Consider the following 27,298-nt stretch of genomic DNA (forward strand, 5'->3'; position numbering starts at 1 on the left):
TGTAAAATTGTCATTGAATTTCCAAATATGATTCTCCAGTGGCTAATTCAGCTTGTTTTATTAATAAGCAAGTTCTGATGAGTAATACTAATTTAATACACCAGCATGTAAGGTTAAAGTGTAAATTATTCCTGCCGAAGGTAATGAGATATGACTGCGATATGGTGGTAGGGCACTCACCTTCCTGAACGAACCATGCGAGCACACAGTTCTTGGGAGAAAGCAGTACTTCATATAGTAGCAAATCTGATATTATTTTTCATGTCTCCTGTAGCAGTGGAATGCACACACACACACACACACACACACATATCATGGGTGAAAACACACACACGCGCACCTTAGTTGCTTACATTAATTTCTGAATATAGTTCTCCAGAAAGAAAAAGCTTTACTGATGATTTGTATTTTTATAGTTTATTATTTTATCCATACTAAAACACTTCATGAAATCACTTCCTATTTTGTTGTCCATGGAATGCTGTCAATTTTGAGATGCTCAATATAAATCGAAATAATGATTATAGTCCTTGGCCATGAAAGACTAAGTTACAGAGAACCCGGTGACTGGAGGTCAGAGCTGCCACAGAATTATTCTCTGCTCCACAGACCATTAGAATATCACTGTGTACCCACTTAAGGATAGAATGCTACTATTGAGAAACTAGCTCTTTTATTTTTACTGAAAGGAGAGAACAGTAGGGGACCTTGGCTGCGTGAGTGTATGAGACTTTCTCTGTTTTGTACAATAAGCCAAAAACAATACATGAAATAGCCTCGGGTCTTTTGTCTTTTGTACCCAGCTCCTTCCTGTGTTGCTCCTGATCAATTACACTTAAATCAACAAGAGTTGCTTGAACATTTTGACAGTTAAGTTCCCCATACCCTGAAGCATTTTTAAAGGGTTACTGAGATAAAGCTCTTTCAAAAAATACTCCCTCCACATTTTTTCACGGTGGCATCAATGAAAGTAACTTAGAGGAAAAAAACTCCACCTTGAGTTCCTGGCCTACCACTCTAAGGCCAGGCAAGCATAAACCTTCATAGCAAAACCTAAGTTTGCTCCCAGTTGAGAATTTGGTTTCCATGGTCTTATATAAAAAGTATATGGAGACTTTAATTCCCTATAAGCTCTTTCCAAAGAGTGAATACAGTTCATCAATCGTAAGAGATGATGAAAATTACAATTTTGTTGAATAGGTGGAATATATATTGCATATAATATATATATTTATTTTTAATATATATATAAAATATATAAAGTTACTATTCAGAGTCCTAAAACATGGATTTTTCTTACTTACCAAGAATGAACAGTAACTTGATCTCTAAACAATAAAGCACCTGGTCATAACAGAATCATAACAAATATTTGATATCAGAATGAATTCACTGTTCAGGTGTAAAGAGGGAATAGCTTCAGTTTTCCTCTTTTGTACACCCCATTATTGCATCCTGGACAGAGGGGATTTTCTTGACTTTAAACTAAAGGAGAAATGTTCACTTTTGTTGAGATGGAAATTGACAACCTCAGTAGGCAGAGGCACTGTTTTTATTTGGCTGAATTCATGTTTCTAGTGATAATTCAAGATGTAATAGGGTTTTCTCAGCCACTCCAAAATCTGAAAATGATAAGCATCTCACCAGAGTTTCAGGATGGCCCATTACCTATTCTGTGGAAAGGATATTCAAAATACCATGCTTCATCAATGTCTTCTTTGACTTATTAAGGAATGGACAACTACTGTGTTAAGACAGTGTCTTATCCTTGCCTCAAAACAATAAAAACAAAAAAAAACCCCACAAACACAAAAAAACTGTTAACGATGAAAACTTATTATGCCAGGCCTTAGTATGGCCTGACTTGGAAATTTAGTTTCAGAGGCTTTTGTGAATATACCAAGGAAAGAGGACCTAGGTATATCTTATTCCCACAGGCCGTCAATAAATATTCACAGAGAAAAAATTAATATATAGTAGAGGAGAGAACCTGACAGATGCTTAACATTATTGAGTGATAGCAATGCCCAAACTCATCCGTGATCAAACAGTATGAAAGTATCCTCCTAAGGATAAACTTATTACAAATAAGTGAAAATTCCATTATGGAGATACTTTCCGTTTCAGCTTTGATATGCAAAAAGCTTGGAAGTTGTCACTGTATCTTGTCCTTACAAGATAATGCTGTACAAAATGAAAATCAATGACTTTTCTCAGACATGATTAATAAAACATGTAACTATGAAAGAATTTTAAAACTGTAATTATGTAAGTGTATATATGTGTCTCTGAAAAATCTATGTCAAAGAAAACTGAGGCTATCAGTATAAACTCATTTAACTTCTATCTCTTCTTACCTTTATTTCCTCCCAAACTTACCAGTATCCATCCAACTCAAAGGATACAAGTGATATTTATATACTGTGCAAGGTTTTTTTCTTATTCATATGTCCATGTTTCCCCAATTCTCTAAATTATTATCTACATCTTCAGGATCTCCTTTATCGGTTCCTTCATTTCAACATATAAAATATAAGTCCTTCTCATTCTAAAAAATTCTTTTTTGCTAATTATTTTCTCTTTTCATCCAAACTCCTTGAGAGTAGCCTATTCCCACTGTCTTCACTAGCCCCGCCTGGCCCCCACTGGCAGCCCTACACCCTCAATTTATTGCCATCTGGCTTTTTGTCCACCACTTCACTGAACTGCTCTAAGGTCACTGGGGACCTAACTGCCCAAATCCAATGGACACTCACATTCTCTGAAGGATGACACTGTCATCTACTTCCTCCTTCTTGAAACTCTATCACCTCTCTCCTTCCCAGAATTCTTTCTCTGCTTATTACTTAAACGTTGTCAGTACTCACAATTCTCTGAAATCTCATCCATTTTCATGATTTTAATGACTGCTGATATGTGCTGATGACATTCAAATTTTTATCTTTCCATGTCTTCACGTGCATGTCCAGTTATCTACCAGTTTGTCTCCTGAATTCTACAGGTGCTTTAAAATTCTACATGTCCAGAACTAAAGTCTTTTCCCCAATTCAGTTCTTTATCCCCTATTTCCAAACTCAATGATACCACTACCCAACCTTAGTCACACAGATGGGGGTTCAGCCTCCACCTCCTACTTCTTCCTTATTTCCCAAGATCAAGTTTTGCTTGTAATTTCCTAAATACAATTAGAACTTATTTCCTCCCTTCATCTGTACCTTATTTCAGACCCCTTTCTTCTTGCTATTACCTGGTCTAGAGGTTACCAAATTGCTGTTTGGTGGAACCAGTTGTTAGACACTTTTGTTAAAAAAGGACTCTAGAGTCAAATAGCTTTGAGGATGGCTGTGTACCATACTCCTGCTGTGACAATCCAGAATGAACACTAGCCTACAGCAGCCCCGAGGAGCTGTACAGTAAAGAAACCTGATTAACTTTACTTAAGCTGGGTTCTCCCTTCTGCCGGCCTATAAACCTTTCAGTAGGGACAGGAGAGGAGGTGGCAGAGTGAAAGTCCCACTTGAAAATAAAAAACACTGCTCCTCAGAAGAGTGGGGCATAATTGTCTCCAGGCTTCTTCAAATTCCTCATCCATACTGACGTCAGTGGCCTAAAATGCCACCTGAACTTGTCCTTTCCATTCTTAGCTGTTTTCTGAGGAAACCAGCTCCACGCACATGGGTGGTTAATTAAGACCCGCTCTCCTCCTCCTCGCTGCCTCCGTTAGGGGCACTTGCCACTGCCTGGGGACACTGCACTGATCCTCCAGAGCCTGTGACTGTGGCTCCGTAACACACCCCTCGCACACTCATGGCTCTGGACTTCTGCTGTCCTCTTTGCCTTGAGTGTCCTTGCCCTTCACCGGCTGACTCACCAGTTTTTCACGAGTCCTTTAAGACTTAGCTTAGGGACTGCCTCTTTTGATGATTTTTCTTTGCCTCACAGCTCCCCCTCTTCTTCCACAAACACTGACCAAACGCCCTGAATATGCCCGTCACAGCATGTCACGTGCAGGATGAGACATCTGCTGTGCGTCTTCCCCTCTCACCCCACTGCTAAAGGGTCAACGCTACATCTTGCTCATTGTTTCACTCCTCAAACACTCAATCCATGACTAATGAACTAACTAGTACTGTAGCAGCCCTCTTAGTAACAATCAGGTAGGACCTTCTAAAAGAAATCTGACACTCCAGCTTTTCTCTGATCTCACCTTTCACTCTGATTGAACTAAAGACTTATCTGTACATGTTTTACCAGGGAGACATAATTTAATCCAGAGATGTGTCATCACATACTCTCACATACTCTGCCGTTTAAAAATTCGGCTCACGATGGGGGAAGGAGACAGGTGTGCTTTCTGACAGCCCCACTGTTTTGCACTTCCAGTGCTCACTGCCTTCTCTCTCGGTGCCTTCCTTAAACCCTTCTTCTCTTAACAAGGATACAGGATAACAAAGTAATTAAGAGCCTGGGTTCTGCCTATCTGTGAACAGAAACATAACCAAGGACATAGAGAATAGACTGGTGGTTGCAAAGGGGGAGGGGGTGGGAGAGGGTTGGATTGGGAGTTTGGGATTAGCAGATGCAAAGTGGTGTATATACAGGATGGATAAACAAAAAGGTCCTACATGGGACTTCCCTGGTGGCGCAGTGGTTAAGAATATGCCTGCCGGGGGTTCCCTGGTGGTGCAGCGGTTGAGAGTCCGCCTGCCGATGCAGGGGACACGGGTTCGTGCCCCGGTCCGGGAAGATCCCACATGCCGCGGAGCAGCTGGGCCCGTGAGCCATGGCCGCTGAGCCTGCGCGTCTGGAGCCTGTGCTCCGCAACGGGAGAGGCCACAGCAGTGAGAGGCCCGCAGACCGCAAAAAAAAAAAAAAAAAAAAAAAGAATATGCCTGCCAATGCAGGGGACACAGGTTCAAGCTCTGGTCTAGGAAGATCCCACATGCCAGAGAGCAACTAAGCCCGATGCCACAACTACTGAAGTCCAGGCACCTAGAGCCCGTGCTCTGCAACAAGAGAAGCCACCACAATGAGAAGCCCGTGCACCTCAACTAGAGAAAGCCCGCGTGCAGCAACGAAGGCCCAACGCAGCCATAAATTAATTAATTAATTAATACATTTATTTTTTATAAAGTGCATTTATTTTTAAAAAAACAAAAAGGTCCTACTGTAGAGCACAGGGAACTATATTCTATATCCTGTGATAAACCGTAACAGAAAAGAATATGAAAAAGGATGTAAATAAATGTGTAACTGAGTCACTTTCCTGTACAGCAGTAATTAACACAACACTGTAATTCAACTGTACATCAATAAAAATAAAATTTAAAAAAATTGCCAGAAAAATAGTCACATAAGGGGAACTTCCCTCGTGGCCCAGTGGTTAAGACTTTACCTTCCAATGGAGGGGGTGAGGGTTCGATCCCTGGTCAGGGAGCTAATATCCCACATGCCTTGTGGACAAAAAAACAAAATATAAAACAGAAGCAATACTGTAACAAACGCAATAAACACTTTAAAAATGGTCGACATCAGAAAAAATCTTTAAAGAAAAAATTCACATAAATCAGAAACAAATGAAACATAATAAAGTCCATACATTTAAAAAAAAAAGAGCATGGGTTCGGGCCAAATCGCAGCTTCCCACTTACTTATAGCTGTGTAATTCTGGGCCACTCACATAATGTCTCCTCATACTCCTCATCTATAAATGGGAATGGTAACAGTTCCCTACCTCAGAGCGTTGCTGTAATCCATAAACACGGTTAAGGGCCTTGGTAAATGTTTGAGGCTCTTTGGTTATTGTGAATTGAAATACATCAATGTCTTCTGGCCATGTGATTTATAATAGTTTGACATTTAACCAAATGGTAAAACTATTCCATTTATTATTCCCATCTCTTTTTACCCTTACCCTGCTTTGTTGTTTATGTTTTCTCCCACCACAAAGTGCTAGTTCCAGGAGAGTAAAGGCTTTATTTTGTTCACTGCTGAAAGCAATAGCACCCAGAAAAGTACTGTACATATGAAGCCCTCAGTAAATACTAGCTGAATGAATGATGCAAAGTGTCACGAGGAAAAGTACACCAAAACTTTCATTATAATAAAAAAGTATAGATAAATCTTTCTCTAATGGCTTCCAGTCAAGTAACTGAAAACACCATATGCTATAATAAAAACATAAGTAATTTATTAAAACTTGAAGGCAAAAACATAATTTTAAAAGATTTAGACCTATGTTAGGCATGATAGAGTATGGATGCTTTCTTGAAATACACAATCAGATCCAACAGTATCACTTTCAGAATGTTCTAGTAGATTGAGTTTACTTTTAGTTGTCTTTGATGAAACAGTCACTATTCTACTCTCTTTCTTAACAGAAATGTGTTTTTTCAAAGACTCACTTTTAATTGGTTTATTAACCAAAGAATTATTTTGCCCAATTCCTTTGCTTTTCTGCTTTACAGGTGAGTCAGAGCAGGAATGCAGGTCCTTCCCAGGTTGTTTCTTAGCAGAGTATTTTTTGGTATATTCACCTGCTTTGCTCATTTTCTCTGAAGAAGACCTGCTATTTCTAGATAATTCCTCTTCTTTTCTTTGACTTCCAGTTCCAGAAATGATGTCTGCTGAAGGAGAACATGTTCTAACAATGAAATCTTCAAAGACTCCTGCTGCTGCTCTGTGACTGGGACCCCCAGGTTGTCTTTGGAAGTTTCTAAGGCCTCCTGAGTAGACACTGGGACATGGAAGGAGTCAAGAGGCAAAGGAATCCTAGCATCACCTGTAATTTTCTGAAACTGGAGGGAAAAACAAAAGACAAGACAAAAATTCAGTGATGAACAAAGCCAACCATTAAAAAGTAGAGTTCAAAACTTCAATGTTACTCTGTAATCTTATTATTAACACAGTCAATATTCAGAAGATTTCAGAGCCAGTTTTTTTCTAATTATATCTTGCCAACTGATTCTCAGCTTAACCTAGCTATATCCAAGGCTATGTCCACTACATTTTCAGACTTTGGTGATTGAGGTAGTTATTACCCATTTCCTTTCCCTCACTAAAAATAAAACCCTATTCTGTAAGATAATTAATTTCTTTTCTATCCTCCAGGCACATGCAAACAGTATATAGTTTGTGACCAGACTGTGTTCTCAAGCTGTCAGTTCCCAAGACCAGTCTGAGATTGGTTGATGGGGGTTCCAAGCAAGGCTAGAGGAAAAGCTGACAGGTTTTCCCCTCCCATTCCCATAACCAGGTGATTCACTGTAATATGTTACCTATTAGCTATGTCTGGATTACTTATTTTAAAAATTATATCAGTATGTGTACCTTCATTAGTGTTCCTTCATTGTAAGCTGACTGCATACAAATAGAAACCTAGATAAAATATGAATAGAATAGACATTTATACAATTTAAAATCTGGAATATTTTCTCTAATGTTTTCTTTCTTCATTAAGGATAGTTTGTTTTAACTCATAAATTTTCTAAAGAACTTCCAGTCTTATTTACAACAATACAGTATCATGAAATGGGCACACATTTACTAATCTCAGATTTGGAAAGGATTCCAGAGTCTTCTAGCTCCTGAGCATATGAACTATTAGAGACTGATCATTATTGTTTTCTCCCTGACTTGGTCATTTCGTTTTTGCTAATCACTCTTAGAATCACGAAGTGCTGTTCTGTCCACTTACTTGGATGTTTTGCATTTGTCCTGGGGCACCCTGTTTTGATTCTGATTTTTCTTCTTCAAGTGCCTTCTTTTCTTCTTTACGTGGACTACTAACAGTAGAATTCATCTCGGGATGACCTAGTAAATGAAAATCTGACTGATCTATACCAGCCATTGTGGCCAGCTGCCCAAGCCTGGACCAGAGGAGGAAAGGAGAAAAGACAAAGGTTATTATAATCACATAAGAGCAGTTTAGATTTCCCCAGACCTACAATCATGAAATACTTCTAAAATCTTAAAAGCCAACATCCTACTCCAGACTACAAGCCTCTCTCTCCCCTAAATTCTCAGCCCTTCCCAGATTCATCCTCTAGGACACATCCCGGAACAGGGCTCAAAACCGTGTCCCCTGCCTTGGCAGGCAGATTATTAACCACTGCGACACCAGGGAGGTCCAACTATTGTTATTTTGAATTCTTCTCCATTTACAAGTAATACTCTTACATGACTATTTTCTCACTAAATTTGAGGCATTATCCGTTCACTTTCTATTTTACTAAGTAAGGGTTTAGTTCCTTTACACTCTTTCCTATGTCCACACTGCTCAGTAAAGTTATGTCATCATTAGTTATTCCACTGCTCATGATCTCTTTGACTTGTAGTGATATACTTAAAAACCTACATTGTTGATCAACTATAAACTCTCTCAACGTCACGCTTTGTAAAATGAGGACATTCATACCATCTTCCCTTTTTTCTACCTCCTGTCTACCTTCCAAACCTAGCTTTTACGTTGTCAAAGTTGAAATTTATATTCTGTTCTGTGTGCAGTTAAGTCTACCGTTATTTGAGAGTCAGTAGGGAGTAAGGTTTAAGAGAACAGGCGGAGAGCCTAAACTCAAAGCCTCGATCCAACCCTAAATTAGGTACAGCCTGGGCAAGTTCCTTCCCTGTCTTAGCTTCCTTTTCTCAAAAGTGGGAATGATATTAGCACCAACCTCATAAGGCTATTCAGAGGATTAAATGAGTTAATATATGCAAAAACACTTAGAGCCTAATATATACTAAATACATACTAGTACACAATACATTTCAGTACATACCAAGTTAATACTAATACATACTAAGTATAGTTTAGGTTAGTTATTTGTTATTACATGCAAGTTGACAATAAAAGCTGCAAACCAAGACAGTATTGCCATTATTACAATGAAATTAATATTGCCCACTGCAGATGTACTGTGCCTCTGTGTATAGACTACACCTCGATCCATACTGTGCCAGGGTGCAGGGTGTGGAGGGTGCAGGGCGACCACATACCCCAAGCCGCCTTGGGCTGTTCCAGTTTATACCTGTTGTCCTGATGTTACAGCATTAGAGCGCCTCCTTACACTATTGAAGTGTAAGGAGTTTGGACAACAAATTAGATAGGTGGTCATTACCCATATGTGTCGCTGAAAAGGGGAACATCTGTAGTGTCAAGTTTAAGTGGATTATTCTCTTGCTCACCAATGGTAGGTTAAAAATCAACCATAGCTTAGTTTGCTTCAGGTTTATGTCAGTACAGCCTTTTCTCCTCTGGAGTTCAAGTTCCTTCTCCCCTTCCTCTCCCTCCTCCCTTCCAACAGTGCCTAATACCTAGTAAGTACAACATGCCTCAATGTGTTTCTCAGCTCTCAATCACACAATCAACAGAAGCCTCTCCAATCTAGACTAGCTGCTCTCTGCACTGAATCCCCTATTACCTTCCTTCTTGGTTTATTGCCTCATTTTGCTGGATTATTTCTATAAATAGCTTAAGGTGTAGCACAGGAGGTCAATTTTTCAAATTTCTTTGTGTACAAAATATCTTCTTCAGCCTCCACTTATGACTGATAGTTTGGCTGGATACAAACCACTAGGGTGAAAATTATGTGCCTGAAAAACTTTGGAGGTATCTTTCTAATGCCTTCCAGGATCCATGGTGCTGATGACAAGTATGATAAAGTCAGATTTTAACTTTCTTTTTTAGGTGACCAGTACTTTTCTCTCTGGAATGGATGTATCCTGTCAGTATTTTATTCTATGTTAATTTATTTTTTCAGTATTTTAAAGTTTCATAATGAGGGGTGCCTAGGTATGAGTCTATTCTTGTTCATCTTGCTCAAAACTTGAGTAAATATTTTCAATCTGAGGCCTGATGTCTACTTTCAGCTGTGGGGAATTTTGTTGCCCTTTGACAGTTGCCCTCCATTTTTTTTCTGGGTCTGGAGTTTCTAATAGTAACATGTTGTATCTCCCAGATGCAGTCTCTCTAACATATTGCTATCACATTTTCCATTGTGTCTTTCTTTTTTATATAATGAGAAATTTTTAAAATTCCTATTGAAGTTATTTCAGCAACCATATTTTCATTTCCAAGAGACCTCTCTTGCTTTCTGACCATTCTCTTTTTAATTAACACCCTAGTCTTATTTTATAGTTGCTAGCTCTTTTTAAACCTCTCTCAGGATACTAATTAGGGTTTTTTTCTTAAATTATTTTGTTCCCTAAATTGTCCCCGGTCCTACCAGGATATGTTTTCACACTTTTTCCCCCTCTCTCATGTTGTAAGCTTTACTCAACTATCAGGCAAATGACAGTTATTTTCTATTTAAGAATGAGTGCAGAAAGCTCCCTGAAGTCAACGATTGATTGGTTTCTTATGCAGGAAGAAGCGGGGAGTAACTGTAATAGGATCCCCCCCAAACACAATTTTCTAGGTTATAAAAACTCACACTAGCTGCCCTAGTTCTCGCCAGTTTCACTGTTTTCAAAATGAAAGCATCTCATTTCAGGAGCGTGAGGGCGGGCTGGGAGTCCACTCCTCCAAACACAACCCTTCAATGATTTCCCCTATTTCAGTCATACTTTTAACTAACTCCACCCTCTCTCCTACATCTGCATCTGAGCATGGGGTTACTTCTTCAGGTGGGGTCAGAATCCTCCTCAGTTGCAGGTGGTCCCTGTGCATACTCTAGGTGATGCTTTTCCTCTGTTCTACTGCTTCAGTTTCACACTCTTCCACTTGTCTTCCGTCTTTCAAAACTATGTTGAAATCTCTTGATTGTTGTGGGCTTATATACTTAAACACATTGATACCATCCTTGTAGTGTCTTGGCAAAACAGAGAAGAGCTGAAAGCGTTCTCAGTGCATTCTGAATCTGCTATTCTGTGGTCCCAGTGTGTAAACTTCTTGGTCTTCCCCAGTGTCTATCATTACTACTAGAAATACAACCTCCTGGTCTACTCATGAAGGAAATGAATACAGCACATCTAAAATGACAAGGAAGGCGCTTAGATGCTCTAGGGTCTTGTCGTACTCTGCCATTTACTAATAAACCACTTATGTGCTAAAAATTGTAGGTGCTCATTTATAAAATGAAAGAGGGGGGGCTTCCCTGGTGGCGCAGTTGTTGGGAGTCCGCCTGCCGATGCAGGGGATGCGGGTTCGTGCCCCGGTCCGGGAAGATCCCACGTGCCGCGGAGCGGCTGGGCCCGTGAGGCATGGCCGCTGAGCCTGCGCATCCGGATCCTGTGCTCCGCAGCGGGAGAGGCCACAGGAGTGAGAGGCCCGCGTGCCGCAAAAAGAAAAAAAAAAAAAAAATGAAAGAGGGTAACTCTACATGAACTATAGATTTCTCCTACTCTAACATTTCATAATTTTCTAAGTTTTTTCTTAAAATTTCTCTATATTATCATTAATTTTACTTAAAAAAATAAAAATCTAACTTTTGAAAATCAAAGAGTTAACTGTCATAGTCCTACAATAATGGGATAATTAGTTCTGAAACCGGTCAAGTTTCATGTTTCATACGAAAAGAAAATCATATTAAATAATTTTTAAAAATTAAACATGCACTTTGTAGCACAAAGACAAGGTCCCCCACAAATGGTGTTCCTTTATTTACTAGAAATGTTCAGCTCTTCATTAAAGTTGAAATAAAATAAATATATTATTTTCTAGGTGCAAAAATTTCTTATGAAAATCAATTTTTCTTTTCTGTCCATACAAACAAAAGTATGGAATGACATTAGAGGTCAGGTTTATTTGGTAACAGAATGTAGCTTCTTGATATTTTTTATTTTAGGAAAGGAGAATAGCAACATGAAAACTTTTTTCAACTTTACTTTTATTTAAAATGAGGCCATATTTTCCTCTTGTAAAAAGAGAGTTCAACTAGAACTGTCAATTTTCTCACCTGTAAAACAAGAGCACTGAATCAGCTGACTACATTCATTCAGAACTCAATTTCTTTATCTTATGATCACTAAGGTTCTCCCTAAATCTAATATACTAAGGTTCTAAGGAAAGGAAAATATATTACTAATGACATGTTTTGATTTTTATTTCCTAGAGTTCAAATGTCCACCATTCACCCTGGTCTAAGCTTAAGGAACCATTCAAGGGGATACAATGCAGACGGGAAGAGAAAACAGAACCCTCACACAAGCTTTGCCGTATTGCAATCAGGCTTCCGTTTGAAAGATAATCTTCTCTATAGCTTTCAAGTGATAACTTTGTCCCGGCAATGCTTCTTGTTTCAAACTCATTTTCTCTGGCTCTTCCTGAACACTTTCTGAGGACTCATTGACCTCTTCATTTTCTGAGGAGGAAGGACTCTCTACTGTCACAGTCACAGGAAATTCTGATGGACCTGAGTGTCACAAGAAGAAGATAGGAAACCACAGAGTTGTTAAACTAAAGTGCAAAGAAAGAAAACAAGATTGTATAAAAGACAACACAAGCCAGATACCAAATATCCCAATATTAGAGGACATTTAACAAAAGTGATGTGAGGCATCATTATTTATAAATGTCTCTCACTGCTCCTTAGTCTAAAACAAGCAATGACTAAGTAAAATTACAGGAACTTATTTTCGCTATGTTACTGCACAGACCTCTGTTGTACATGGTTAGGATTAGTAATGGGAATTGTCCATATTATTTTCTTTTCTTTCACAGAAGCCAAGTGAAGAGCCAAGGCAACCATTTTTTCTCAGATCAACTTTAGACTGCAAATGAAAAATTTATTTTTCACTATCAGACAAAAACAGTCTGGAAGAAAATGTAGTTTTTTGGAGGAAAATACACCAGTAAAGGGACTGATAAAGAATCAGAAGAATAATCAGAAAGTCAACATATCTAAGCTGTGTATAATAGATGTTAGAATTTTAAAAAGTAAATCACATACACATACATAGCTAAAACTGACCCATCAAAAATTTCATCTTCTCATCACCCTGAAGCCAAAACTAGGGTAACAGTAATACAATTCTATCAAGCTTCACTGCCACTGCAATGCTGTTCAATTGGACATTTCCCAACATTTAAAACCTGACCTGGCCACAACCCCATAAAAGTCTACAGATCATAAAGAAGTGTGCTGGGGTTATGTAACTACGCAGAAGACAAGTCACTAGGACATCATTTTGACAACAAGCAGCAAACCTGCAGCATAGGAAAATCCGAACAGGAGAACGAGGTGCACACCCCTCCCTCTGGGCATGCAAGGTCAGGACTGACACCCAAGATGCTCTTCTCTCAACCTCAGCAGTGGTGCCTTTCACAGAGCAACTATGCAGTCTCCCAGAACCACTGGGAAGGAGAATCTGATACTGACAGTATTAGCTTGCCATGAGGCCATAAGCGAGGGAATGTGTGTGGCCTTGGTGAGAGAGCAGAAGTGTGGGAGATGTTGTTTTATATTGCCTTTCAGATCAGGAAATTTGTACATATAGCCTGCAAACAACGTTTCTTGCAAACATATGAACGTTCTTGAGTATGAGAGCTCCATGTGAGGGGTCAGAAATGGCAGTCAAGTTCGTTTCACTGGGTAACAGCTGATTTGCAGACTGGAGAACAGGCTTCCTTGTTTACAGACATAACCACAAGGCTGCCAGTTGTGTGCCAAATCCACACAACTACACAGTTGCATTGGGAGAGCGACCAAACATACTTTCCATGGATTTATTTCAGAGAGGGAAATGCTTCTTGTAAGGCTCTGTCAGTTTAAAAAGCAAGGAGAATGACCATTCACCTTTCCCAATTCAAGTCCTATATATCATAAATATGATAGCTACACACCAGCAACTGATTACACACATCACGAGCTTTGATGAATGCAAAGCCCCTAAAAAGATATCAACAAAACGAAGTTAGATCTTGATGTAAATACATCACCAGTTAAACCCAGTTAATACAACTATTTAGTATTATATACAGTATCCATATAGAATTGTGTACAAAAATAAATAAGCTCAAAAGAAGGACGGGGAAGGCTCTGCTACGGAGAAAAGTGAACAGAATTCAACCGACTGGCTTCGTAATGACTCTTTGAACTGCTGAGAGGCCCCTTCAGCTCCTATGTTCAGGATGGTTGAGATTTCAGTGTAACTTCTGTAAATGGTGATATTAATCGTCCTCTAATTTACCACTCTGTGTGACGAGGATGAACCTGAGATTAAGTGTCTCAGGAAGAAGATAGAAAACCACAGAGTTGTTAAACTCAAGTGCAAAGACTGGGGATTCAACACTATACTTTATGCAACAGCAATTCACATTACCATTTGGTCATATTCTTTCAACAAAACAAAAGCTGCACTCACATGTATTAAAAGACAAAAATTAACTGCCATCTGTATCAATATGTTATTGTGCTTCAATCACACGTTTTCATGAAAGTTTAAACATAAAATCACCTTTAAGATCTTGACCATGTGATCTGCTCCCTGCCATGTCAGATTATACCCCGTGAAGTTTACTGTCTTAAGAGTGATAGAGTTCTTTATACCTTGACAAATAACTAAAAGGAAAAATAAAAAACCCACACACAATAAGATGAAGAGCCTATACATTTGTCAATCTTGACTTATTTGCTTTTCTTGAGTCAATTGGAGGTTTACAGCCACATTTTTAAAATCATTAACTACAATCTTCCCAAAGAGGTAATTGATGAACTGATGCGTTCTAAAACTTGTCAGTAACAAAGTCTTATTCCAGTTTACAGCAACACTTTAATTCTATTTAGGTACTAAAACTGAATACACTGAATACTGCAAACTTTATTGCCAACCACTCAGTAAAGTACTACATACTTTTGAGACAAAGGAAAAAGAAGAAAAACCTAAAAAGCATAAGACTCTTCCGATTTTCAGTTCCAATGATACATGCCAATCTTGATGATCAATCAGCGACTTAAATGTCAACTATAAACCCAGTATTTTATTAGCTGCTATGCAGTATACTAGAGCAATAGAAGAGAGAGGACCTCAAACACTCTGTTCCCTCAAATTGAAAGGCAGGCTTCCTGAACCTTCCAGACCACTACTGGACACAAAGAACACACACTAATGTTTCAGGACCCCAAGGAACAGTCACCTGCTTTGTGATTGCTTCCATGACACACTCCCACTAACACCACTGAATTTGTTGCTCCTATGGGATGTTACATATATTTCCTATTTTAACACATACCACAGTGCATTATAATTATTATTGCAGATACATGTTCTAACAATTTAAAGATCATGATGACTTTTTTGCTCTTTATATCTTGCTATTTCCCTTCCCATAATATTTCTTGAAGAGAAACCATAAAAATATAAACACACACAAAAAACAGAAAATATAGAAAACGCATGGTTTGTGGCTTAACACAAACTTAAGTAAGATTAATTCTGACAGTATCCAGTATGACAAACTTGCATGGTACAAATGAGAATGGACCAAGGTTTGAGCAGGTATAGGAGACAATCCACGCATGAACACCACCAAGAAAAGGTAGACGGGAAAAGGTAGACAGACATGGTATGTAGGAAATCACAAGACCAGTCTGATGGGAAGAGACTTAAACAAGACTGAAACTCACTTTCTAAACCTCCATCTCCAAGTGGACAATTCACAAGACAAGGTGCACCAAAGAAGGCAATTATTCAATCCCTTTAATGGGGAGGAACAGTTTAAACTTTTATTGGTTTAGTTTGCCCCAAAAGCAACTATCAAAGGTTGGCAGGACACAATGAAGGCTTACCTTTGTTAACATAGTTAAGTCTCTCTCTCTCAGAACTAGCCCATTTAGCTCCAGGTTCCTTAGCGCACTGACGCACTTACACAGCAATTAAGAGCTTTACACAACTGCAAGGTCACATCTGTATTTCTTATCGCAGGAACACAACTTCTGTAAACTTTATTTCTGCCACAACCTAAAGCAAAATTATTGTAAAATGAGTGATTTAAACCATACATTTTATCATCATTAAAAAGCATCTAAATAAAAAAAACAAGCATCTGCTCTGTGCTAAGGATTAGAAACGACTCCTGCCCTTAAAGCCTTCATTAAGGAGGGAGATGTATAAAATCAAAATTTCAATCACATGAGATAAATAAACATAACTTTTATGCACAGAGGTTCCTATGGAGGCAAAAAGTTATGTCTAAGTGACGGCTTCATGATAACCCTGAAGTACAATCTAGAAAGATGAGGCTATGCAGAGTTGGAGTACTAGGTGCATTAACTGCAGAGGGAACATCTGTCAAAATACACTCAAGCCTGAGTCCTGCTGGGCACTGTAAATACTACAGGTGGGGATGACTATAGCCCAGGGGTCCAAGTGTGAGAACAGACAGAAAGGAAAATAGAGATGCTGGCCGAAGCAAGCCTGGCAGAGAGCATGGCTTCTATCCCACAGGTGATGAGGCCTGGGGCTACCACTGGCTGAGTAGGGGTGCCTCCGCTCATTAGAAAAAGGCACCCCGCTGCTGAAGGACTGATTGGATAAAGGGAGTGATCACAAAAAGCTCCCCTTCCTCAGGGCAAAGAGCCCTATGAGGCTTGGCCGAACACAGTTCAGACTACACGCCTCTGTGCAGAGCACACGCTGGGCGGCTAGTATGCACTAACTCTGTGTAGGCAAGCCATTAGCAGCATTATTTTAAGCACATCTTTTTATGTTAGAAGATCACTTAACCCGAGCAGGCAGATGAACTTAGAGGAACTGAGTCCAGGGGCCAAGAAACCACCCAGGAGTTTCTGCCATAGTTCGGGCAAAATGTAATATGGATGAGGAAGCAAATTTACGAGGAGGCCAAAATTTACAAGATAGACCCACTGGATAAAAAACATAAAGAAAGTTCAGTGAAGGAACTCTGAAGAGAATGGGCTCTACAATAAATTTTTCTTACATTCAATGTAAAATATTAGGCAAAATTAAGTATCGTGGACTTTAAGGTCCCTTCCAGCTATAATTTCTTTTGATTTCTAACTTATTACTCTGCCTAAGTAAAGTCCCTTCAGAGGTACAGAACAGTTCTTACACCTGAATGGGATGCAAAGAATAATCTGACTTCTCTTCACCAGGCGATGAGTTGAACTGTCCTTGCAGAAGAGATAACACATGGTGTGAACCCCAGATCCTAGAAAAGGGCCAGGCACACAATAAGTATTCAGCTTTTCGAAAACAAATGAACAATCATTTCCTCTCCTAGATCTTCATACCCTTCCTCTGCTGGCTTTCTCTCAGCTTATAAACATCCTCAAATATACCCACTTAAAAAACTCTCAGACCTATGATTCTTTGGATCTTCTTGTGGATAACCTAAGTCTCTCCCATGCCTTCAAACACCTGTCCTCCCAAAAAGCCCAGATCTGTACCTTGGGCCCAGACCTCTCTACCAGGCCCCTCTAAAGCACTGAAGATGAAGTAAGATCCTCTCGCCACACCCAATCCCTTTCTTCTGTGCTCTGTTTATCTCACAAAAAGATGCAGCTATAAACTGTCACCCACGCTTGCTGCCCTCACTTTTTTAACTGGTCACCAGGCCTCACCCATTCTCTCTCAGATCTGCAAAACCCAGTCCCACCATTTATAACTTAAGTGGGACCCTTAGATTACAATTCACACTGCACCCAATCAAGTGCCTTCCACATGGAGGTCCCAGTGAGCCTCTAAACCAGAATTCCATTTCACTGTTCTTTGGTGTTTCCCACAGCCTTCAGGATAAACATCCAAACTTCTGACATGACAAAAAAGGCCCCTTTCTGTGGGGCCCCACTAGGTTTCCAGTATCAACTTTCATTGCTTTCCCAAACCCTGAGTTCCAGTCCTGTACATTAGTTTTGCCATATTTTCTTATATTTCTCAAACTTTGACACACACTGCTCCCTCCTGCCACCCCAGGAGCTTCTACATATCCTTAGAAAGGATGGCACCTCCTCCAAGGAGCCTACCCTGAACTTTCCCTTTTAAGATTCTGTGCTCTGCAAAGGGGAAAGATGGGGGGGGAGGGATTAATTAGGAGTTTGGCATTAACGTATCCACACGACTATATATAAAATAGGTAATCAACAAGGACCTACTGCATAGCACAGGAAACTCTACTCCGTATCCTGTAACAAACTGTACGGGAAAAGAATCTGAAAAGGAATGGATATATGTATAATTGAATAACTTTGCTGTACACCTGAAACTAACACAATATTGTAAATCAAGTATACTCCAATATAAAATATAAATTAAATTAAAGAAAAAAGAGATTCTATGCTCTGTAGCACCAAAACTCACTTCTTCCAGAGCACTGACTACTGTGCTTGTGTTTACTTGCTGCCCAGTTTACTTCTGCCCAGCAGAAGCATCGTCTCCAGCAGCCCTTGGAGAACCTCAAGTGCCAGGATACTTTACACACATAACCTGCTTAATTAATTCTAAGAACCCACAGAAAGAGTGGTTATTAATGTCATTTTACAAGTGTGGAGATTGTAGTGCAAAAGAAACCTGCCCAGGCCACAGAGAGCATAAGCCCGGGAATTCAAACCCTAAGCTGCCTTCACACCGGTGCTCTTTGCACTGTATGATACGACAATTGAAATAAAATTTTTTTTTCCTGAGCCCTGTTTTAATGGAAAGGAAATGAAGCTGGGATATATCCATTTCCTAATCGCTTTGGTCTGTACCAGGCAAAGTCATTCAACACACCAGGTAACATCTGTGCAACAATTAACGATGCTCCAAACTGTGCTAAGTGTTCTACATTGTAGAGTCTAGAAGCATTAACACAGTGCATCCTTGTAACCGCCACAGAGACTGGATCTTGTTAAGCCCATGCTACAGATGAGAACACTGAGACCTTGAAGCCTTAAGGCACTCGGCCGGGGTCACCTAGCTGGCAGGAGTCCTAGGCCGCATGCCCTGTCTCGTGCACGCATACCCGGGCACTGGGCACCGGTTCTAGTGCCCAGCCTCCACCTTGTACCATCTAAAACCCCGCTTCGCAGCGCCCACACGACAGCCCCCGGAAGCGGGAAATACAAACCTGTCTCGCCAAGCCGTGGCTGGAAGAAGCTCTAGATACAGATCAGGGGCAGAGGGTGCTCAGGAGCGGCACCCAGTCTACCCCGCGGAGGCCTTAACTCCAGCAGGGCCTTCCGCAGGGAAGCGCGCACGGCGGGCAGAGGCACCGAGCCCTGCAGCGCGCACAGGTCCTCAGAGCGCGAGAAGAAGTCGGCCGCACTGTCCCGGCGCAGCTTCACCGAATGATCATGGCCCGAGCGCAGCCTCGGAGACGCTGGCTGAGGACACGATGCCCACACCCTCCTGGAGGCCCCGGCTCGCCTCCCGGCCCCTCGGGCGCCCACCGCCCCGCGGCTGCGGCCCCGCAGTGTACGCAGGACCGGCGTCGCAGCCAGAAGACATCGGGTCACGGGCCTCAGCTAGGCCAGCCCCTCCATGCCGCGCTCTGGAGCCCCCCTTGGTCTGGTTTTAGCGCCGGCATCAACGCTCTGCACGCCGCGCGGCTGGGGTTTAAGCCACGAGGGTGGGGCCGTGGGGGCGGGGCTCGAGGACGTCAGCACGCTCGCCGTGCGTCCGCTCGCAGCCCCGTCTCCGATGGTGACGCGGCCTGAGGAGTAGGGGCTGGAGCTTTGTGACTAGGGCAGCGCGAAAGGAAGGAGGTGTGGAGAATTTGGCGTTTCCAAAAAGCGTTTGCTGACTCATCCAAACAAAAGTGAGACATGGTTATATGAACGCATTTTAAAAGTAAACTCCAGATAAGTCTCTGTGCTCGCCCCGCCGGGAGAGAGCGTGCACTCCGTGAGGGACACAGGAAAGTCTGAGTGGACGTCTGCCTGTGCTCCCTTACCTGGTGCACGGGTGTGTGAATTTCTGCGGTGAGCTCTTAATTTCTGTAGTTTCTGCTGACTTGACACGGTGGTTGGCAAATGGTGACGTGTTCCGTGCATTTAGGACATGATCGTGGTTAGTAATAATCACTCTGTTTTGTACTGACAACTCCACAGAGAATTTACTACTGAATATCCACTTTACAGAAGAAAAACTGAGGCGTAGGAAGTGAAGTGACTGAGTAAGAGGAAGGACTCAGACAATTGGTGTTAGTAAATTAACCCTGCAAGGAGGCCGTTAGCCTGCAGTGGCTCTAGTGATGCGGTTGCCTAGGTAAATCAACCAAAATCTAAGCCTGTCATTGCCTCAGGGTGACGAAAACCGCTGAGGACAACCAGTCACAAACCACCGACTAGGCTTTAAAGCTATAGCAAGTCAGTCATTTCCTTGCTTTGCTTCTTGCCCTTTTAAAAGAAACATCTCTGCAGCTCCTGTGGCTGGAGTGCTCCTCACCTCTTCTGCTTTCGTGGTGCCTGAATTGAATCTATTTTTGCTCACGTAAAGTCTTAAAATTTTAAATATGCCTCAGATTGTCTTTTAACACTGGCCGTAGAAGTTGGATTTGTGTCCAGTTTCTAGAACAGTGGTCGTCCTCTGGTCAGGCCTTAGGCGTTATGCGTACAACGTTCCTCTTCTACCACCACCTGGATGCCTCCACCCACTTACCAGCTCCTGCGCATCAGATCCCCTAGATGTGGTCAGCAATGGCTTTTACATGCAGCGTGCTCACATTATAACATCACAGACACTCCTCTGTCCTCCAGCCAGCATGTGAAGTGAAACATTACCATTCCTGTTGAAGAGCCTGGTGTGACCACTTTCCCAATCACAGCCACTCCCCAGCTGACCCTGGGTAACCACTCTTCTGAACTTGGTCTCCAGCACTGTCATGGATGTCTTTCTGTTTAGGCTACATTTTTAAGTATTGTTAAACCTCATATAGTATTCTACTATGTTTTCTCTTCTTACTTGCTTTTTTTTAGTGTTATCTTTGCTAGGTTCATCCATGCTGACACGTAAAGATCTGTCTAGTTCATGTACTTTCCTCACTATGTAGGATTCCCATGTAGGGAAATACAATAATTTATATGTGCATTTTTCTGTTGATGGACATTTAAATTGTTTCCAATTTTCAGTATGATTTCTGTTTTAAAAAAATTTTATATACTTTTTAAAGGTTACTTTACATTTACAGTAATTACAAAATATTGGCTATATTCCGTGTTGTACAATACATCTTTGAGCTATCGTACACCCAGTAGTTTAGATCTCTCACTTCCCCACCCCTGCATTGCCCCCTCCTCCCCCTCCGCACTGGCAACCATTAGTTTGTTCTCTGTATCTGTGACTCCCCTTCTTTTTTGTTATATTTGGTAGATTTCTTTTTCTTAAATGCCATATATATGTGTTAGCATATGGTAATTTGTCTTTCACTTTCTGACTTACTTCACTATGTATGACAGACTCTAGGTCTATCCACCTCATTACAAATAGCTCAGTTTCGTTTCTTATTATGGCTGAGTAATATTCCATTGTATATAAGTGCCACATCTTTTTTTTTTTTAACATCTTTATTGGGGTATAATTGCTTTACAATGGTGTGTTAGTTTCTGCTTTATAACAAAGTGAATCAGTTATACATATGTTCCCATATCTCTTCCCTCTTGCGTCTCCCTCCCTCCCACCCACCCTATCCCACCCCTCCAGGCTGTCACAAAGCACCAAGCCAATATCCCTGTGCCATGCGGCTGCTTCCAACTATCTATCTACCTTACTACGTTTGTTAGTGTGTATATGTCCATGACTCTCTCTCGCCCTGTCACAGCTCACCCTTCCCCCTCCCCATAACCTCAAGTCCGTTCTCCAGGAGGTCTGCGTCTTTATTCCTGCCTTACCCCTAGGTTCTTCATGACATTTTTTTTTTCTTAAATTCCATATATATGTGTTAGCATATGGTATTTGTCTTTTTCTTTCTGACTTACTTCACTCTTATGACAGACTCTAGGTCTATCCACCTCATTACAAATAGCTCAATTTTGTTTCTTTTTATGGCTGAGTAATATTCCATTGTATATATGTGCCACATCTTCTTTATCCATTCATCCGATGATGGGCACTTAGGTTGTTTCCATCTCTGGGCTATTGTAAATAGAGCTGCAATGAACATTTTGGTACATGACTCTTTTTGAATTTCGGTTTTCTCAGGGTATATGCCCAGTAGTGGGATTGCTGGGTCATATGGTAGTTCTATTTGTAGCTTTTTAAGGAACCTCCATACTGTTCTCCATAGTGGCTGAACCAATTCACATTCCCACCAGCAGTGCAAGAGTGTTCCCTTTTCTCCACACCCTCTCCAGCATTTATTGTTTCTAGATTTTTTGATGATGGCCATTCTGACTGGTGTGAGACGATATCTCAATGTAGTTTTGATTTGCATTTCTCTAATGATTAATGATGTTGAGCATTCTTTCATGTGTTTGTTGGCAGTCTGTATATCTTCTTTGGAGAAATGTCTATTTAGGTCTTCTGCCCATTTTTGGATTGGGTTGTTTGTTTTTTTGTTATTGAGCTGCATGAGCTGCTTGTAAATTTTGGAGATTAATCCTTTGTCGGTTACTTCATTTGCAAATATTTTCTCCCATTCTGAGGGTTGTCTTTTGGTCTTGTTTATTGTTTCCTTTGCTGTGCAAAAGCTTTGAAGTTTCATTAGGTCCCATTTGTTTATTTTTGTTTTTATTTCCATTACTCTAGGAGGTGGGTCAGAAAGGATCTTGCTGTGATTTATGTCATAGAGTGTTCTGCCTATGTTTTCCTCTAAGAGTTTGATAGTTTCTGGCCTTACATTTAGGTCTTTAATCCATTTTGAGCTTATTTTTGTGTATGGTGTTAGGGAGTGATCTAATCTCATACTTTTACATGTAGCTGTCCAGTTTTCCCAGCACCACTTATTGAAGAGGCTGTCCTTTCTCCACTGTACATTCCTGCCACCTTTATCAAAGATAAGGTGTCCATATGTGCATGGGTTTATCTCTGGGCTTTCTATCCTGTTCCATTGATCTATCTTTCTGTTTTTGTGCCAGTACCATACCGTCTTGATAACTGTAGCTTTGTAGTATAGTCTGAAGTCAGGGAGCCTGATTCCTCCAGTTCCTTTTTTCGTTCTCAAGATTGCTTTGGCTATTCGGGGTCTTTTGTGTTTCCATACAAATTGTGAACTTTTTTGTTCTAGTTCTGTGAAAAATGCCAGTGGTAGTTTGCTAGGGATTGCATTGAATCTGCAGATTGCTTTGGGTAGTAGAGTCATTTTCACAATGTTGATTCTTCCAATCCAAGAACATGGTATATCTCTCCATCTATTTGTATCATCTTTAATTTCTTTCATCAGTGTCTTATAATTTTCTGCATACAGGTCTTTTGTCTCCTTAGGTAGGTTTATTCCTAGATATTTTATTCTTTTTGTTGCAATGGTAAATGGGAGTGTTTTCTTGATTTCACTTTCAGATTTTTCATCATTAGTATATAGGAATGCCAGAGATTTCTGTGCATTAATTTTGTATCCTGCCACTTTACCAAATTCATTGATTAGCTCTAGTAGTTTTCTGGTAGCATCTTTAGGATTCTCTATGTATAGGATCATGTCATCTGCAAACAGTGACAGCTTTACTTATGCTTTTCCGATTTGGATTCCTTTTATTTCCTTTTCTTCTCTGATTGCTGTGGCTAAAACGTCCAAAACTATGTTGAATAAGAGTGGTGAGAGTGGGCAACTTTGTCTTGTTCCTGATCTTAGTGGAAATGCTTTCATTTTTTCACCATTGAGGATGATGTTTGCTATGGGCTTGTCATATATGGCCTTTATTATGTTGAGGAAAGTTCCCTCTATGCCTACTTTCTGCAGGGTTTTTATCATAAATGGGTGTTGAATTTTGTTAAAAGCTTTCTCTGCATCTATTGAGACGATCATGTGGTTTTTCTTCTTCAATTTGTTAATATGGTTTATCACATTGATAGATTTGCGTATATTGAAGAATCCTTGCATTCCTGGAATAAACCCCACTTGATCATGGTGTATGATCCTTTTAATGTGCTGTTGGATTCTGTTTGCTAGTATTTTGTTGAGGATTTTTGCATCTATGTTCATCAGTGATATTGGCCTGTAGTTTTCTTTCTTTGTGACATCCTTGTCTGGTTTTGGTATCAAGGTGATGGTGGCCTCGTAGAAGGAGTTAGGGAGTGGTCCTCCCTCTGCTATATTTTGGAAGAGTTTGAGAAGGATAGGTGTTAGCTCTTCTCTAAATGTTTGATAGAATTCGCCTGTGAAGCCATCTGGTCCTGGGCTTTTCTTTGTTGGAAGATTTTTAATCACAGTTTCAATTTCAGTGCTTGTGATTGGTCTGTTCATATTTTCTATTTCTTCCTGATTCAGTCTTGGCAGGTTGTGCATTTCTAAGAATTTGTCCATTTCTTCCAGATTGTCCATTTTATTGGCATAGAGTTGCTTGTAGTACTCTCTCATGATCTCTTTTATTTCTGCAGTGTCAGTTGTTACCTCTCCTTTTTCATTTCTAAGTCTATTGATTTGAGTCTTCTCCCTTTTTTTCTTGATGAGTCTGGCTAGTGGTTTATCTATTTTGTTTATCTTCTCAAAGAACCAGCTTTTAGTTTTATTGATCTTTGCTATCATTTCCTTCATTTCTTTTTCATTTATTTCTGATCTGATTTTCATGATTTCTTTCCTTCTGCTAGCTTTGGGGTTTTTTTGTTCTTCTTTCTCTAATTGCTTGAGGTGCAAGGTTAGGTTGTTTATTCTAGATGTTTCCTGCTTCTTAAGGTGGGCTTGTATTGCTATAAACTTCCCCCTTAGAACTGCTTTTGCTGCATCCCACAAGTTTTGGGTCGTTGTGTCTCCATTGTCATTTGTTTCTAGGTATTTTTTGATTTCCTCTTTGATTTCTTCAGTGATCACTTCATTATTAAGTAGTGTATTGTTTAGCCTCCATGTGTTTGTATTTTTTACAGATCTTTTCCTGTAATTGATATCTAGTCTCATGGCATTGTGGTCAGAAAAGATACTTGATACAATTTCAATTTTCTTAAATTTACCAAGGCTTGATTTGTGACCCAAGATATGATCTATCCTGGAGAATGTTCCATCAGCACTTGAGAAAAATGTGTATTCTGTTGTTTTTGGATGGAGTGTCCTATAAATATCAATTAAGTCCATCTTGTTTAATGTATCATTTAAACCTTGTGTTTCCTTATTTATTTTCATTTTGGATGATCTGTCCATAGGTGAAAGTGGAGTGTTTAAGTCCGCTACTATGAATGTGTTACTGTCGATTTCCCCTTTTATGGCTGTTAGTATTTGCCTTATGTATTGAGGTGCTCCTATGTTGGGTGCATAAATATTTACAATTGTTATTTCTTCTTCTTGGATTGATCCCTTGATCATTATGTAGTGTCCTTCTTTGTCTCTTGTAATAGTCCTTATTTTAAAGTCTATTTTGTCTGATATGAGAATTGCTACTCCAGCTTTCTTTTGGTTTCCATTTGCATGGAATATCTTTTTCCATCCCCTTACTTTCAGTCTGTATGTGTCTCTAGGTCTGAAGTGGGTCTCTTGTAGACACCATATATATGGGTCTTGTTTTTGTATCCATTCAGCTAATCTGTGTCTTTTGGTGGGAGCATTTAGTCCATTTACATTTAAGGTAATTATCGATATGTATGTTCCTATTCCCATTTTCTAAATTGTTTTGGGTTCGTTATTATAGGTCTTTTCCTTCTCTTGTGTTTCTTGCCTAGAGAAGATCTTTTAACATTTGTTGTAAAGCTGGTTTGGTGGTGCTGAACTCTCTCAGCTTTTGCTTGTCTGTAAAGGTTTTAATTTCTCCATCAAATCTGAATGAGATCCTTGCTGGATAGAGTAGCCTTGGCTGCAGGTTTTTCTCCTTCATCACTTTCAGTATGTCTTGCCACTCCCTTCTGGCTTGCAGGGTTTCTGCTGAGAGATCAGCTGTTAACCTTATGGGGATTCCCTTATGTGTTATTTGTTGTTTTTCCCTTGCTGCTTTTAATATGCTTTCTTTGTATTTAATTTTTGACAGTTTGATTAATATGTGTCTTGGCGTATTTCTCCTTGGATTTATCCTGTATGGGACTCACTGTGCTTCCTGGACTTGATTAACTATTTCCTTTCCCACATTAGGGAAGTTTTCAACTATAATCTCTTCAAATATCTTCTCAGTCCCTTTCTTTTTCTCTTCTTCTTCTGGGACCCCTATAATTCGAATGTTGGTGCGTTTAATGTTGTCCCAGAGGTCTCTGAGATTGTCCTCAGTTCTTTTCATTCTTTTTTCTTTATTCTGCTCTGCAGTAGTTATTTCCACTATTTTATCTTCCAGGTCACTTATCCGTTCTTCTGACTCAGTTATTCTGCTATTGATCCCATCTAGAGTACTTTTAATTTCATTTATTGTGTTGTTCATCGTTGCTTGTTTCATCTTTAGTTCTTCTAGGTCCTTGTTAACTGATTCTTGCATTTTGTCCATTCTACTGTCCATTCTATCTCCAAGATTTCAGATCATCCTTACTATCATTATTCTGAATTCTTTTTCAGGTAGACTGCCTATTTCCTCTTCATTTGTTAGGTTTGGTGGGTTTTTATCTTGTTCCTTCATCTGCTGTGTGTTTTTCTGTCTTCTCATTTTGCTTATCTTACTGTGTTTGGGGTCTCCTTTTTGCAGGCTGCAGGCTCTTAGTTCCTGTTGTTTTTGGTGTCTGTCCCCAGTGGCTAAGGTTGGTACAGTGGGTTGTGTAGGCTTCCTGGTGGAGGGGACTAGTGCCTGTGTTCTGGTGGATGAGGTTGGATCTTGTCTTTCTGGTGGGCAGGTCCACGTTTGGTGGTGTCTTTTGGGGTGTCTGTGGCCTTATTATGATTTTAGGCAGCCTCTCTGCTAATAGGTGGTGTTGTGTTCCTGTCTTGCTAGTTGTTTGGCATAGGGTGTCCAGCACTGTAGCTTGCTGGTCGTTAAGTGAAGCTGGGCGCTGTGTTGAGATGGAGATCTCTGGGAGCTTTTCACTGTTTGATATTATGTGGAGCTGGGAGGTCTCTTGTGGACCAGTGTCCTGAAGTTGGCTCTCCCACCTCAGAGGCACAGCACTGACTCCTGGCTGCAGCACCAAGAGCCTTTCATCCACACTGCTCAGAATAAAAGGGAGAAAAAGTAAAAAGAAAGAATTAGTAGAAGTAGAAAGAAAGAAAGAAAGAAAGAAAGGAGGGAGGGAGGCAGGGAGGAAGGAAAGAAAGAAAGAAAGAAGATAAAGTAAAATAAAATAAGATAAAATATAATAAAGTTATTAAAATAAAAAATAATTGTTAAGAAAAAAATTAAAAACAAAAACAAGAAACGGATGGATAGAACCCTAG

The 27,298-nt window shown here is 40.1% G+C and overlaps 2 protein-coding genes across 5 annotated transcripts in view; both read right to left on the bottom strand.

Annotated features, from left to right (window-relative positions):
- Positions 1–27,298, bottom strand: part of LOC117197588 (uncharacterized) — a 183,055-nt gene that overhangs the window by 134,823 nt on the left and 20,934 nt on the right. The gene's annotated exons all lie outside the window — the stretch shown is intronic.
- On the bottom strand, positions 6,546–19,497 carry LOC117195384 (centrosomal protein of 78 kDa-like). 4 transcript variants are annotated; one of them, XM_049700937.1, is made up of 5 exons: positions 19,004–19,453; positions 15,726–15,897; positions 7,697–7,868; positions 7,330–7,377; positions 6,546–6,797 (listed from the first exon to the last, which is right to left on the bottom strand). In XM_049700937.1, exons 3-5 carry the CDS (start codon positions 7,847–7,849, stop codon positions 6,546–6,548), a joined length of 453 nt encoding a protein of 150 aa, XP_049556894.1. In that variant the 5' UTR covers positions 7,850–7,868; positions 15,726–15,897; positions 19,004–19,453. The 4 variants fall into 4 exon arrangements, 3 of the variants coding, with proteins under 3 accessions (XP_049556894.1, XP_049556893.1, XP_049556892.1); XM_049700936.1 differs by lacking the exons at positions 15,726–15,897; positions 19,004–19,453 and adding exons at positions 10,452–10,968; positions 12,142–12,282; XR_007472988.1 differs by lacking the exons at positions 6,546–6,797; positions 7,330–7,377 and adding exons at positions 10,616–11,088; positions 11,314–12,350 and having other exon boundaries at positions 7,729–7,868; positions 19,004–19,497.

This window comes from Orcinus orca, chromosome 18 (assembly GCF_937001465.1).
Source record: "Orcinus orca chromosome 18, mOrcOrc1.1, whole genome shotgun sequence".
NCBI lineage: Eukaryota > Metazoa > Chordata > Mammalia > Artiodactyla > Delphinidae > Orcinus > Orcinus orca.

What these genes read in the sequence shown, in the direction of transcription:
- LOC117195384 (XM_049700937.1), bottom strand. Translation starts at nt 7,849, where the DNA reads ATGGCTGGTATAGATCAGTCAGATTTTCATTTACTAGGTCATCCCGAG. An exon ending in GACAAATGCAAAACATCCAA is followed by an intron (nt 7,378 to 7,696) that starts GTAAGTGGACAG and finishes TATTTTATCTAG; the next exon opens with GTTTCTATTTGTATGCAGTC. An exon ending in ATGAAGGAACACTAATGAAG is followed by an intron (nt 6,798 to 7,329) that starts GTACACATACTG and finishes TTTTCCCTCCAG; the next exon opens with TTTCAGAAAATTACAGGTGA.